The sequence below is a fragment of the Hirundo rustica genome, chromosome 2, assembly GCF_015227805.2.
Source record: "Hirundo rustica isolate bHirRus1 chromosome 2, bHirRus1.pri.v3, whole genome shotgun sequence".
In the NCBI taxonomy this organism is placed as follows: domain Eukaryota; kingdom Metazoa; phylum Chordata; class Aves; order Passeriformes; family Hirundinidae; genus Hirundo; species Hirundo rustica.
This window is the reverse complement of record NC_053451.1, coordinates 13,995,458-14,010,962: the sequence shown is the minus strand read 5'-3', so window position 1 is coordinate 14,010,962 and position 15,505 is coordinate 13,995,458. Positions and strand designations below refer to the sequence as shown.

At 38.6% G+C, this 15,505-nt stretch overlaps 1 protein-coding gene across 9 annotated transcripts in view; it reads right to left on the bottom strand.

Annotated features, from left to right (window-relative positions):
• ROBO2 (roundabout guidance receptor 2) overlaps window positions 1-15,505 on the bottom strand; it is an 865,503-nt gene that overhangs the window by 49,661 nt on the left and 800,337 nt on the right. For 5 of the 9 annotated variants that reach the window (XM_040055477.2, XM_058419277.1, XM_058419279.1 and 2 more), the window contains exons 17-19: window positions 10,234-10,416; window positions 8,200-8,226; window positions 1,321-1,363 (exon numbers count right to left, since the gene is read on the bottom strand). In XM_040055477.2, coding sequence (XP_039911411.2) covers window positions 1,321-1,363; window positions 8,200-8,226; window positions 10,234-10,416 — 253 coding nt within the window. The remainder of the gene's footprint in view (window positions 1-1,320; window positions 1,364-8,199; window positions 8,227-10,233; window positions 10,417-15,505) is intronic. The other 4 variants (XM_040055479.2, XM_040055488.2, XM_040055485.2 and 1 more) reach the window with 1 other exon arrangement.

The following is a 15,505-nucleotide window of genomic DNA, read 5'->3' as shown; positions in this document are numbered from 1 at the left end:
TGGGACGAGGCCTCTGTCGTGCCTCTGCCAGAATCCAAATGAACTCCGTTGTCTGTGTGAAACAGGAGTTAGGCAGCACCAGCAAGGGATCCTACGCCAGGGCCGAATGATAAATTACCACCTCAGGGGAGCCATCACTCAAACTGATTGCTCCATATCAGCCATTTCCAGGACTTTGGGCTACTATTTCTTCCTTCCCTCGCATCCCAAATGCATGCCTGTCATCTACAGGCTGGTAACTCTTTCTTTGAGTACTCTTGGATGGTTTAGAGGCAAACAGGTTTGAGGAGGATTAATGGAAAGTCCACAGCTATCTCTGTGTGCCACTGCTGCATGGCTTTTATATCCCTGTAATTCCCAGCTTCGAGAGCAGCGTTAAACAGGGAGCATGGTGAAAGAGAAGGCACGCTCGGGCCATAAGGCTCCACGTCTCTCTGACCTCAGGACAAACAGGAATTTAGCAAGGCAGGTGGATTGTTTGTATTTGTGTTCAGCAGGGGAAACAAATCATTTGCTGCAGACACCCTTTTCTCCCAAACGAAAACAAAAAGCCGTCCGCAGTTCTGCAGTTTTCCTGGGTTATTAAAGCACTCATGAAGTTGGAGCAACATCTCCGATCATTGAACATTATAGACCCCTGCCTGGAACAATCCCTAAGAGAAACATCGGTTTCTATGGAAACGGCAATAAGACGACCCAGCCGCATTCTTGCCACATCTACTCGCTCTCATTAGGCCTAATCTCTTTTTGCTAAAATATTGATTAAACAGGAGATTGGAAGTTATTACCAGGGCCTAATTACAATCTCCATATTGGCAAAGGGAAAATAGATGAGGATATATGGGCCCGTTATCAGCTTTTATCAATTTCAATTGAGTAGCCAAAGTTGTGGAATCCAGTCCTATCAATCTACAGCCTATTCATCATCCATGAATCATTTATTTTGTGATCGATTAAGTGTAATTGTTCACTCACAGCGATTTAGGGGGAGCCAATAAGGAGTCTTAAACAACAGCAACTTCATTTGCTAATGTCTAATTAATGCAATAAACATCCCAGTAACAAATGAACACATTCTTTGTGATATTTACTACTCATTTCTTCCAGGACATCTGGGAGATATGAAACATCTGGGCTTGCTTCTTCCAAAGTGCACAGCAGATAGGTCATTAAACCTTGTGGTAAGCTACTTAACTCCTCCTAGTGCTATCAGTCTTCCCAGCAATGGGATATGACCCAAGTGCATCACCTATAGCATTTTTCAGAACCCTTGTTTTAAAAATAAACACAGTGGAAACACCTTTATACCAAGAAACATACCTTCCATTGCTCATTAGTCCTCCATCTCCTCTTTGGAAGGTGACTGTGTTTTGGTTGGAAAAAACAAAACAAACAAACATACACACACGCACACACATATAAGACAGGGGAAAATCAATTAGTAATAATTACAAGTAACAATTCAAACTTCTCAGTGTCCGAGGTCTGAGGTCTCTCGGCATCATCCCATAATAAAGTAAAGAAATGACAAGAAGAGGCTCAAGCGCATCGGGGCTACAGTTCATTTAGGATTTCACTGCACATTACTGATTGACACCACATTACTGATTGCTCTGTACCTTGCAAGGCAAACCAGCAACCTGGGCAAAAGGCCTGAATTCACCACAGGCCCCTTCATATGACTTTGCATTGCAAGTCTGAGCCATGTGATGAAATTGTTCTCTTGGCATGCTTCTGCTTCAGTACATAACGACATTGCACCAGTGAGTTAATAACATCATGTCGTAATGCAGTAATATAATGTCACCGCACAAATATGTCATTTCCCAGGACAAACACAAAGAGGTGGCAGCTCTATTACAGCTGAAGGGATGGGGAAAAAAAAGCATCCAGCTGCACCTTTTCCATTAGAAGTACGGTTTAAGAACTAGCACCCACACATAAATGCACACATGCCGGTGTCACAGTGAAGAAAAAGTGTTTCCAGTCTTCCATCCATGGGGGACACGAAGGACATAATCAAAGGGAGACAATTGTTTTTATGTCTCCGTTGATGGGTGTTTGACAAAAAACAGCCTCTCCCTTATCTATCTTATTAACAGAATTACATTTCAGGGCGATATAGGTAAACCCACATTACTGGTGAGATGTTAATTGACAACATTTGATGATCTTTTCTGAAACACTGAAAAAAATATTTTGAATCAAGGCCAACAGACTACTTTGTTTCTCAATGGCAATATCCCATTATTTATTGTCAGGCATAGATAAGGCAGACTATTAAATTATACCAATGTCCTGGACACCTGCACCCTTACAGACACCTGACTGGATGAGGGTTTGAATTTCAGTGAGGAATGGAAGAGTTTGTGACCAGCTTGATTTAAAATAGACCTTCATTTGGAAATACTCCTGATCTTTGTAAAGACAGGTGCTCCCATTATTAAATTATAGCTCCCAGGGTATTTGCAAGATTTTCCAAGTATTAGTCCAAACTACGCTAACCCAGGATTAGGCTTTCTATGATACACTATTCTAATCAGATGAAATTACTACAGCCAATAGAAATTCTGTGTTCATTAAAAAAAATAAGGAATGACATAAAGCCACTGGGAAAACTCTTCCAATACCTTATAGAATCCTTATTACTTTATTAACTCCTGGGGTAATTTCACAGTGTACATTCCGCAAAGGGGACAAAACCGGCCCCTCTGGAAGCTCTGCTGGAAGAATAGTAGGGTGATTAATTACCCTTCACTGCACAGCAGACTAATACCAATATCAGAAAATCACTGCAGTCATATGTCACATCAAAATGGTTAATAGCTGAATTTTGAAAGGGTGTAATCAAACCAATTAATGAAAAGAAAATCAAAATGCAAGTATGGAAAGTACTAAATAAAGGTCTGCTTTGAAAAACAAGACATTGTAAAACATTGTGGGTAATTAATTGTAGAGGCAATGCCGCTTTCATTCACGTGGTATCTAACAGGCTGTCAAATGACTACCGCTCATTGCTTAAAAGTGAATAATCTGAAGTGCTGTGCATATCATATGTGATTATGCAAAGATGTGGGCACTGCCTGGCTTTGTTTCCAAGTATCTTGGTCAACAGTACATTAGATGCTGTTTCCTTTCTCCTCCTCCAAATTTAATGCTTGATTTCTCCAACTTTCTGCATTTGTCAAAGTGATTAGAAATAACAAAAACGAGAATCAAAGGCTCGTTTGATAACAACGTTTATAAATAAAGTTTACAGATCTAAGGAATTGCAGTAAAACATTTTAAGAAAACTGCTTGGATTAATGCTCTTGGTTTAGACTGTCAGCTACCAGAAATTATTTTGAGGTAATTTTGTTGCCACTCATATAGCATGTACACGTGTGCGAGCTTTTAAATGTGCATGTCATATGAAGAGAAAAAACCCAAAACAATATTTGTGGTCTACAAAATATTTTTATCTGTGTACCTTTATGAAGCAAAGCTAAAATTGAAGATCTAGCAGGTGACTTCAGCACTGTTGGCCTGACACATTTTATTTTCTGTGCAGACAGGTATGGAAAACCTCCCAAGCATGCCATGAGAATTCCATCAAGAAGACATGACATAGAAACCTCTTTGCCAGAGCCATAATTGCTGTGGGATGGCTGCGGTATAGGAGATTGTTGAGAAAAAAAAAACAATGATCACAGAATTTGCTCCTTTTTCTTCCATGTGTCCTGGTGGTAGGAACTGTTTCCTGTTTTGTTTTCTTTTTAATTTCCTGTGTTGAATCATCTTACACCCTCCCAATATATGCATCATCTTCAGAAGAAAGGTTCAGCTTGCAGTGACATTGTTTTTCCTAGGGAAGACTGAGTCTGGTTTATGTGATGTGTATGGGGTTGGGAAGGAAAACAGGGTTTTTTTAATTTACCCTTCAGCCTGTACAGCAATGTATGCACGGTTATAATCTCAATGAGAGAACAAACCAGACAGCACTTTATTTATTTAATGTGCTTGGTATGAAAAGCTTTGGAATACCAACTAAGCTTGCCAAAATTCCTCTTGAAGTGTGGCCATGTCACTGGGATGCTACAAAAAACCCCCATATTCCTGATGCTACCTGAGGCTGGATAGAGAAGGTGCCTTTCTTTCAGCATCAATGTTGTGAAAAGCAAGACAGCTAACAACAGAAGATATGGTCAGGCTGCCAAAAAAAGCACTATGTTTATCATTCCTGCCATACATTTTGTCAGCATTTTTTCCTGCAGTTTGATTTCTGCAATTACAAAACACATCTAAACGCCTGAATAGGAGCATACTTAATGCAATGCAGGCTTGTAGATGTCACTGTAAAAATAAAACACACAGACAGCTGGCTTTATTCATCCTGTCTCCGCTTCAAAAAGCAGCAGAGCAATTTCAAGGGGCAATGTAAGAGGAGGAAGGGAAGGATGTCCCTATCACTGACCGACCCATCTTCCTTGCTTTTCATCACCAAGGAAGCAAAAAAGCTCTTTCAGCAGTCTTTGCATCTGATACATTTTCTAAGAAAGGCTGAAGACCTGCAGGGATGAGATTGGTTTTCAAAAGAAGATGAAAAAATAACCTCTGCATAGAGAGATTTTGAAGGAATCCCTGTCAGCTTATACTTCAAGGACTGCAAAAATGCAGAAATATAATCCAAAGTGCATTTTAAATGCATAAATATTTCAGGAAATTATATTGTATATATTTGTATGAAAACCAGCATATGTTAAGGAGCTTTTCACATGCTTTTTATTAAATATATAAGGAGGTACCAAAACCATTTACTAATATTATCTGACAAGGTTAAACTTAATCTTCATGCTTGCTAGAACTGGAAAAATATGAATGTATAGTAAGTTGACATTCTGAGGCAAGGAAGCTTTAGAAAGCTTTAGAAAGCCTTCTGTATGCCTATCTCTAGTAGGCCACATTTTCCTACTGCAAATGAAAACTTTAATGTTGCCAGCCAAGTCTCATTCCTTTTACTGATAAGCTGTTCCTCAAATAAGAATGTAGATTAATCCTCTTTTAATAAGCATTAACTCAGAACAGATAATCAGCACATAAAAATTCCATCAAATCTTCTGTCTACCTTTGGATGATTCTGTCATTTAGTTTATCCTCGTTTAACAGTTCCAGGAGTTGCACATAAAATGTGTAATGTTCCATGATTCTCTGTTTTTAATTTGTTTTCTGTTTACTGGGTTTCATAGAATCTTTAATCCCAAGGAGCACTAGTCACTAAATAAGCTTACCTACTCGTAAGTTAAAATACATATTTACTTTTTTTTGCATGACTGATGGCCTAGACACTTGAAAACACCTGAATATTCCGGTGCGTGGGTACTGGCACAACAAGCTTGAAGGCACAGGAAAGATAAGCATAACTCCCCCCCCGCCCAAAACCTAAACCAAAATAAACAAGCAAACAAAAAACTCAACAAACCAACCCAAACGGTGCAGCAGCACTTTAGCTTTCACACAAACTCACAAAAGGGAGACCAATCCATCCTTTTTATTACAGGAGAGATGGTTGAAAAGGGACAACAGTTGTTTTTAGTGCCCCTAGGCCGGATTTGGTTTTGCTGAGAGTATGTGATGGTCACAAAAAATGCATAGTCTTTGTACAGCTGCAGATGATGACACTACTACTTACTCACACTAATCTAACAAACATATTAGCTGAATTTGACATTTTGTAGCACTGATATTACTGAGAATCAAGGCCTGGAGAGTCATGGTGGAAAGGGGAGTGGAAGAACTGTGATGTACAGAATTGTGGCTCAGTAACTACTGGAGTCAGTTCAACTGAAAGCAACTAAAAAGATTTAGCTGTGATTATCAATGTCACTTTATTTGTGACCATCTGAGCCATCGATCAGTGCTTATGAAAATGTTCACAAAGACAAAAATCTAAAAGTATTTAACTCAATCAGTTATTCTTCCCTGACACAAATCGTTACAAACTGCCTGACATTTGCTGTTTGCTCTTATCCCATACGTTACAGTCGTTTAGACACAAAGCAGAAATTGTACATCTTAGGAGCCTAATAATAGACTACAAATAACAAGTGGTCCTAGTGAATGACCCATAATCTGCAAATGAGCCAAAAGAACATTTTTAGCAAGTAATTATAAAAAACCTGCACAGATTTGGACTTTTACACAACTATTTTTAGTCTTCTATCTTCTACATACAGACAAATACAGATGAAGAAAAATAAAACAAAAATATTCACATCAAAAATAACAGGGGATTTCTTTCTGAGTGTTCTGAGTCTGATTGTTACACTAATAAATTCAATTCTCTACCACACAGTTAAATCTGTAGGTTCTGCAACTCTCTGAAGGAAGAATTTAAAGCAGATGTCAGAACAAAATGTGCGTACCTTCTAAAATCTGAGCATATTAGGATAAATTCATCTTCGCTAAAAATTCATCAACAGCTGTCTCTGAGTGGATTCTGAAATCTACATACCACTGTCGAAATAATTGCATCTAAACCCAAACTGTTTATGAATCATAACTTTGAAGGGAACAACATACAGTTGTGAATGTCAAACCTCCACAAGCATAGGTATGTCGTTCTAAGCGATATTATCAAGAGCAAATTCAAATATTAGAGAATTAACAAAGTTTGTTATGGAACTCTGGGTCTAAGGATAAGAAACATGCACTATGTTCTGTCATAAGGAAAATACTTTTTTAAATTAAAAAAAAAAATTTTGGACTCGATTACTGGAAGACTTAGGTTATCAATTCCTCTGAAAGTTATTATTAGCCAGGAAATAGAATAGTTCTACAAAGTCCACAAGATGTCAAAAATGCTTTCAAAAAAGACCATTTTTGGCAGTACCTCTGATACATCTCAGTTGCCCAGCACATGTGGATCAACAGCACAAAATCATGCTCAGACCCTGTGGCTCCAGCACAACCCTGCGTCGTCGCACATGCTACAAACACAACGGTGAAAACGCACCACAGTTCAAGACAGCTGACAGTGGCAGAGTCGTAGGAACCAAATGCAAAGATGGATTATTTAATTTTGGAAAAAAACCTATGTTGTATCTCAGAGAGAAGGCAGTGAAGTGTTTAGGGTGGGATGTGTTGTGCCATAGCCTTACAGTAACCTGACCAAACCTGCCCAGAAGGTAGAGCAGCAATCCTGAGCCCCCAGAGCTTTTCCACAAGGACGTTTCTCCCCCAGAATGTCATGGGCTCCTGGGGCACACATCACCACCTTTGATCACCTGCTCCTTCCTGCTAAGCTGAACACAAGCTGTGGCTGAAGACAAGCAGGAGCGAGAAAGCAGCTACTGAGCATGAGGAGACAGTTCTGGTGAAGGCAACTAAGGAGCCAAACTACACCCAAAAAACTTGACAGACTTCTGCTGGAAAATGCCAAAGCTTATCAGCCTTTAACACTGTAATGCTCAGGTACAATTATTTGTGAGTTTCTATATCTTGAGATTAAGGATGAGAGCAGAAGTTAATTGATTGTACTAATTATTACTATTAATTTTATACTCTATTTTTCCTGACTATCCATATGTTGAATAACGTGTTTGTAGCCTGCTGTTTCAGCCACTCTTCGTTTATCCTTCACATATCTTTAATTATGCTTATGATAATAGTCTACCCTATGCTATCTTTTTAAAGATAAGAAAAATAGGATACCAGCTCTGAGCTGGGTAGTAAGAAAAAGACCCAAATGCTTTAGTTTCAAAACCCCTGTAAAGTCAATGAACATATCAGTTAGTGACTAGATTGCTTGAAGGTCTGAACACTGCATGGTAAGGCAAACATATACTTAACTGAGAGCTAAAGTGGAAAAAAGTTCAATTTCTCCACTTGGATCTGCTAAACTGTTTGAGCTTTAAAATCAAAATTCAGTTATACATGAATAATGCTTGTTTATGTTAATTTAGTTCAAGCATCTGGTTCTGAAAATTACTTTCAAGGCTGCATTAGATGGGTTAAGTATGCAGATTTATAGTGACAGAGACATTACTGGTGGTAGTTTACTTTTCCCTGGAGTCAGGAAGAGAATGAATGCTACATTTTTATCACAGATAGGCAGCCAGAGTATTTCTCCTTCTACTTGGTTTTGATTGTTCATAAACACTTCAATAGCTAATGCTTGAAATGATGGGTTGGTGAGGTAAGAGACAGACTAATGGACAGTACCTGCAGGGGTGAAGGTGAAGGACTGAACTGCAAAACAAGAAAGCAAACACATTGTGAGTTACACACCCTGACAAAAGCGCTAATTGCAGGGCACAAGCTTCCTCTGGAAATTACTCAGTTGGGGTTGACTATCATAAGCAGGACATAACAGCTGAGCTTGAAGCACCAACCAGCCAGCAGCCAATGAGAAATGATGGTTGGAAAGACGAGCAGTGAATTTTGACAGTCACATTTGAAGACTCTCTGTGAGGACATGCTGTTCTCCAAGTCATAAACATTAGGATGAACTTTGAAGCGTGATCTGTTATCTACTTTCCTTGCTGAAAGCATACACAATTTAATGATGCAGTCAATGTTCACATCACACTCAGATGCAGCAAATGCCATGAGAAGGAATGAGTTGCACAAGACACGCTGTTCATAATTATTTACAGCTTTGCTCCTTGAGTTATAACAGACTGCTCTCAATTCTCCCTCACCCCAATATGCCAACTCACATACAGGACTAATAATCCTCCTTTTTAGGAAAAAAAATCTAGTCTCAGCTTGTGTCCAAAGCTTTAGGCAGGACTACTTCCTAAGAGAAATAAAAGCACTGTCTCTAATATGAAAAATCTTCGGATCTAGAATGATATTTCATGTCAGCACATGTATAAGTGTGTGAGATCTATATTAATTTCTCAGTTAAAACAATCCCACCTCTCAGAGAGTAAAAGTTACTCCTATTAAAGGAAAGGAAAAAAAAAAAACACCTTGGGACAAAGCACAACCCATGAATGACAGAGATCATGTGGTGACACAAAGTGAGGTTCCACAGAAACCAAGGAGGTCCAAAAGCCACTGGTCTTCTCCTTCCTCTCTTTCCACTGCTCATCTGATGTCACCTTGTCCTTTCACTAAGCCAGTAGAAAACAAATGCAGCAGGAAGGATTGAAAACCAACATGGAATAGTTTCCTGCCGGTTTAGTGAGCCCAGTCAGGCCAGAGGAGCCTGACTGTGGCTGAGCTGAACTGGGAACAGTTTGTCTGTGACTGATTGTGAGTTTTTGGCAAGTTGTTGCTCAGCCATTTAGGGAACCTGAGTCCTTGGTTTTGCATTTGAGAACTTGTAAATAGAAGGGCACTTGCTTAATTTTAGTGTGATATAATGTCAACGTTAAATATGTTCTGTCCTCAACTACGCAAATGTTTTTTCCTTTTTAAGTGTTAATAAGAACTACAAGAGAACCTACTGAAATATTTGAAGAACTGGGTTTTTTTGTGTGTTAAATTAGGCTTTAGAGTAACCCATTTTATGACAATTCACCTGGCTTCCCAAAAATTCATAAGAACTCTGAAAACAGAATAATGCACAAAACAAAGGCTGGGGAAAGATGAAAATATTTTCATTTGGCAAGGGTTTATATTTTTCCAAATGTAGTTTTCAAAAACTAATTTATAAGTGGAGCAAACATTTAATGAAAGAGAACATTCCAAGATGTTCTGCCTCCAAGCCAAAACTGTTTACGACTTCTGCCCTAGGTAAATTTTGACCACAGTTCTCTGTCTATTACATCAGTCTTCCAGCTACAGGTATGAAGTCACTGATTAAGTATCTTCATTTATTTGCCATGCACATGGCTTCAGAGACATGGAAATACACAGGAATAAAGGAGAAGACAAAATCTCTAACTTTTCTTGTAAAGGTCTAGTCTAACTCATATCACATAACATATAAATGACTCTGCACTGCCAACAGAGTGCCTTCTGAGCAAGGGGCAAGAGGAACAGTTAATCATCTGTACTTTTTTAATGCTAGATGTGCTGGAGATGTAAAAATACTGCCTTATGATAATGATGAAATGTGGTACCGAGCGATGCACTTAAAGCTTCCCATACATCAGCAATTTCACAGCATACATTTAAAACAAGCATACAGAAGACACCCAGGATGCTTCTGCTGTTAAGTTCAACGTGGTTTTTGGATAGGTTTAGCAGCCCCTGTTCTTTTTATGATAGCACCTGCTGAGATGGCAATGAAGTCTCTGCTCTTACCAGCATAATTGCTGAGGCCCTTCCTCTTCTTTCTTCGCCAGTACAGCCAGATACTGAAACCCATGAGAATGACCCAACATGCACCACCAATGCCAGCTATAAAGGCAGGCTGCTTGACCACATCAGTGATTTGCTCAGTTATGCTGTTGTTATTTTCGGTGATGACAACTTCGTTACGACCCCCTGCACGAGAGAAATTGAACCAAGTGTGGTTATTCTGGACTCTGTAACACACAGTGGAACCAGTACCACAAATTACAAGTTTTTAAAAAACAGTAATGGTTCTCAAAAGAATTACCCACAGTGGAAGAACTTTAGAAAGTAGCAACGCACACCACAATCTCAGTGTTTCTAGAGTAAATCCACAGCCATTTTGCAGATCTATATTTGCAAAACCAGACCTATAGCACACTCCCAAGTAATCTAACAGAAGCTAATCCAGAGCTTTTTTTTTAACAATATACATATTTGTTAGTTTGCTTTTCCAAAATTGTAGACAGAATACAAAAATGAGAAAATGGATCACAGGAAATGAATAAAAAAATAAAACAAGCAATCAATAAAGAGCTTTTTCCAAAAGAGTAATCCAAATACAAAATATGCTACAACATCAGAAGAAGGCCCAAAATGCTTACTCAACTCATTTGTTTTCCCTGAATGGTAGCTTCCAAATTTGAAATAAACAATGAAAGAGATGCACTTTCCACTGGGGCAAAGATGTATTCTCCAATTATTTCAAGAGGGTAACAGTTCATATAAATTCTAAGTGTACTGTCTTTGACACAAAGCAGAAAATCACACAGTTCACTGTAAGCACTAAATAATCACAGCAACAGATGCTATTTTTTTCACCTAGAATATGCATACAAATTCTTAACATCAACCTGCAAGAAACAATTATAACTCAGAATACCAATTAAAGTGACATGCATTAATAATTACTATCTAGGATCTTAAATTGTATATTGTAGTAGAAAACTGTAAATTCCAGTAGATGCTCCTGTTGTTTTTTTGCCCCTCTTTCTCTAAAATGGAACTTTTCTAAAAGAAAAAGCTTGGCATTTGGCTTGAAAACAAATACTCATAAAAATCTGAATGGAAATCCAGGAAATGCTAAAGCATATAGTTCTAGGGCCAGAACTTTCAAATTGTCAAAAATAGTTAGCTTTAAAATTAGGAAATGCAGAACATATTTTTCTTTAAAAACCCCCAAATTTTATATAAACTGCCCACATCTGCAGTTTCGAAATTCGTGAAAGGTTATCCATCATTTCCAGTAAAAGCATTTATATAGCTCAATCCTTGAAATGTTTATGCAATATTACCAGATGCCTGTAAGCACCCTGAAGAGCTGCAAGAGTAGCTACTCTACTGAGACAAAGAAGATGCAAGCAATATGATTCTCAATTATGAGAGTCTATCACACACATAAAGGTAGTTGAGCATTGCAGTAAAACGCTGAAGTGGTCACTCTGAGGAAATTATTACAAGTATTGTATCATGATGCTATGCTGTGAAAATATACGTATCCTTTTCTGTAATTCAGCAATGGTTAGATTTACTTCTTCCAACAGAGCAGCTTGCTGGCTTCAGCCTAAAGCCAGCACTCGGGGTCTGTGGCTGAAGCAGATCCGAGAAGTCTGACTCTTCCAGTCCCATTTCCACGGACACCTCTTTGCAGGTGACCCGGAGTTCACACAGCCATGTTTTATAAAAGGGGATTCTTTAAGAAGGTCCCTCTGGGACTGCCTCTGCTCAGCACTGCCCCTGCCAAGATGCAGCTTCAGGTCCTCAGTGGTGTTCAGGGCTGGGCTGGGTTAACCGGGAAGAAATGCAGTGCCCTGCACGCCATTGCTATCACACTGCTGCTGACCACGGTGAGTTTATTGGACCTCCTCTATTTCAGCACCATGTCAGTATTTATTACTGATGACTGTCTGCTTTTGCAAGCAGACTGTGGAAGCTGCGCAAGAGCTTGGATTGATTTCAGTCATTCTGGGCAAGGAACAAAACAGGCTCCCCACAAGCAGAATAGGTCTCCACAGAAAGATGTACAGAAAGTGCACCAGTACTGGTGTCCTGTGCCAGTCTATCTATACTGGCCATGCTGGGAAGCTTTACTAGCTTCTGGGAGCTGCAGCTGTCCTTTGCCATAATTGCATCTTCCGTCTTGCCGCTGCCAAAGGCCCAATGGCTTCCACCCTGATTCAGTATGTGAGAATGAAACTGAGTGAGCAGCTGTGGCAAGGAAAGAGCAGGCAGCATCTGATTTTCCGTGTTTTTTTCTGCCCGTGGAACTAATCCATAGGTGCACCCCAGTGCTGAAAGAGGAAGGGCTGACAGTAAAACTAATAGAAGGGGGTCTCCATGGCATGCTCTTCCAGACAAAAAATCAATTTTCTAGTGGAGATCAGTATGGGAGTTGGAGTTGCTCTAATTACCATTAACTTGCAGTTAATTTCTGTGCCCTTTGGAGGAGAGGCCAGAGCAGTGGGACAGTGAGAAAACAGGTAGTCTTGGCACTGCTTCAGACACAGCTGTGCCACCAAGGAGAAGAGCAGGCAGGGAAGTGCTTTGGAGAAACAAGCTTTGGGAGTGGATGCTCTTGGATTCAAAACCGAGTTCTTTTCACTAAACCTCCAAAAATATCTGAAGATCCTGTCTTCACCAAGACCAGAAAATAATATTTTGAAAATGGAAGTCATGAGAGCAACCTGCAAAGAGTCTGGGAAGAGGTTTTGGTGGACTGTACGCTCTGCCTCTCTTCTAGGGGAAGATACAATCTGTCTCCAAATTACCTTCTAAAGTTTGCAGTCTGGCTGTTTGCTCTTACCCTTCTGTGCCTAGCAATTACCACTGCAAAAGTAATATTCATTTAAATGTCAAAATAACATATGCTTTTTGAATTTGATGATGGAAAAATAAATGGAGACAGATGAATGTTACCCGCTGACTTTTGATAAAATTAATATAATTGTTGGGGGTTAGGGAAACAAACAGCATTAGTCTTGTACTTCTTTATATAATACTTAAGGTGAAGTAATAAATATGTCATGCAAGGTACCAGTGTACTATTTCATATACTGCAGGTGGCTCTGTAACAATGCTGTCAGTTCAACTAATCAGAACACAGACAAGGGAAGTGTGCGACCTGTAACGCTCCATTGTTCCTGAAGACAAAAACATAATGAAATATAATGTCTTCCTCCCATTGGAGAGTAATGAAGAACAAAACTAATTTGTTGGACCAAAAATTAATTAGACACATCAGATTCGATTGTACCTATTACTGTGAAAGTTTGCAGCTGTTCCTCATATTATTATGCCAATGATGGAATGTAAGAGGGACCAGGCCAACTGATGAAGAGATATAATAGCTATAACATTAACCAGCATTGCCCTTATCTCCAGTTTTATTTCTGGTTTCCTAAGTGAATGTTTTTCAGCATATCATCAGTGATCATAAAAGTTTTATTCTTGATTCTCTTTGAATCTTCCATAAATTTTTTCAACACCCTGCTTCAAGTAGGGGCACAGCATTCCTGTAACAGTGAGACAATTTCTAAGTGAAGGAATAACATAGTTCCTACTGCTTTCTATTCTCCTGTTTTTGCTTTCTGGATTGTCACAGATATGTTATCTAAAATTACGCTGGGAGGCCAGTAGTCGATTATCTACCACAAAAAACAGTTATTTTCAGAAAAAAACCAAAAAACAATGACAACAAAAAACCCAACAAACTCCCAAAACATTTTTAGAAAGATGAATCCTGTATTTAAAAATGACATCTCTTTTTATACACTGTACTCTGCATTTCATGACTATCAAAGTTTTTACTGATTAGAAACACAGCTTAACTCTCCTGCATGACTGACCTGTTCTCTCCATAATTCAGTATTTCTGGAGATGTTCACTCTGTTTGCAAGTTGTTAAATGGTATAGACCAGACCATATAGAACTCTGTTAGAATATAATAACTCAATAATGCTTTCCCATTCATCATGATGTTCTGAGGTTTAATCATTAGCTCATTTTAAATCTGTGTAATTAGCTATTTAAATTTACTTAAAAATAATTTTCATATTTTATGATTTTGATTCCCATTCAAACATTGAATGGTGCCAACTTGAGTTTTTCAGAAATGGTAACACTTAAACACTGTTACATTTATCAAACAAATTTATAGTCTGAGAAATAACTGATAGCAATTCATAATCAATAGCAAAATTTGACCTAAAGAAAAGGGAGATATAGACCATATGTGTAATAAAAACATCCAGCTTCAGGCTCCCAAAAGAGAAACAGAAATGACAACAGAAACATAACATAAACAGAAACTATTCTCTATTACTTTTCATGCAAATGACTCTCAAATGTGCAAAAATATCACCAGACAAACTTGTTGAAACAGACATTCTGGGATCATTTAAGGAACAAATGAATGCCACTAAGTACTCTGGGAATCATCCAGCAAAGACCTTTGGTGCAAGTATAACTCACAACACATTAAGTGACACAAGGCTACCCGTGTACTTAAAATGCGACACACTTTGCTTTGCTGTAGTAAGCGCAGTGTATTTTGTGCCTAGTTAGATGGACCCCTTAGTGAAAGAGGAGAAAAAAAAGGTCCTGGGTTTCTCTCATTTTCAAAAATCAATTTTTTGTTTACACTTCTAGATATTTTTTTCTCTCTTTTCTTTGGTACTTCTGTCAAATGCTACCTTCACTTCCATTCTGGTACTTCTGTCAACAGTGAGACTTCAAAGCTAAAGTATCCTAGCTTCTGTCTTGATGAATGGGGAACCAGAATACGAGCAAACATTTAAGCAATGCTTATGGGATGGCCTTCTCTAAGGGTCTACACATAATAGACTAGTCCATGTTTGGGACACTGTATTGATGACATTTTCCAGAAAGAAAATATTTAGTAAAACCAGAAGTCTCCCAAACAAGCAAACAAAGTCGATTTAAGTAATAACTAAGTTAGATCATACAGATAGAGACAACAAAATTCATCTGTTGTGCACCCAAAAGAGATGCTGCTTTGCACAGCTCATTTCAGGTTTGCTTAAACATAATTACTTCTAGTCTTCCATACTGTTCCTGCCTTTATATTTTATACTCGGGAAAAATTTCTGAAGCAACAAAACCTGTGTTTGCCTCAGGTCAGGAAATTAGTTCTGCATGGAGACCATTACCAAGAAACAGCTATTTCAAAAGCTGGGATGATAATGCTACCTTTGCTCTCTAATTGGTCTAGAGACCACTTTTT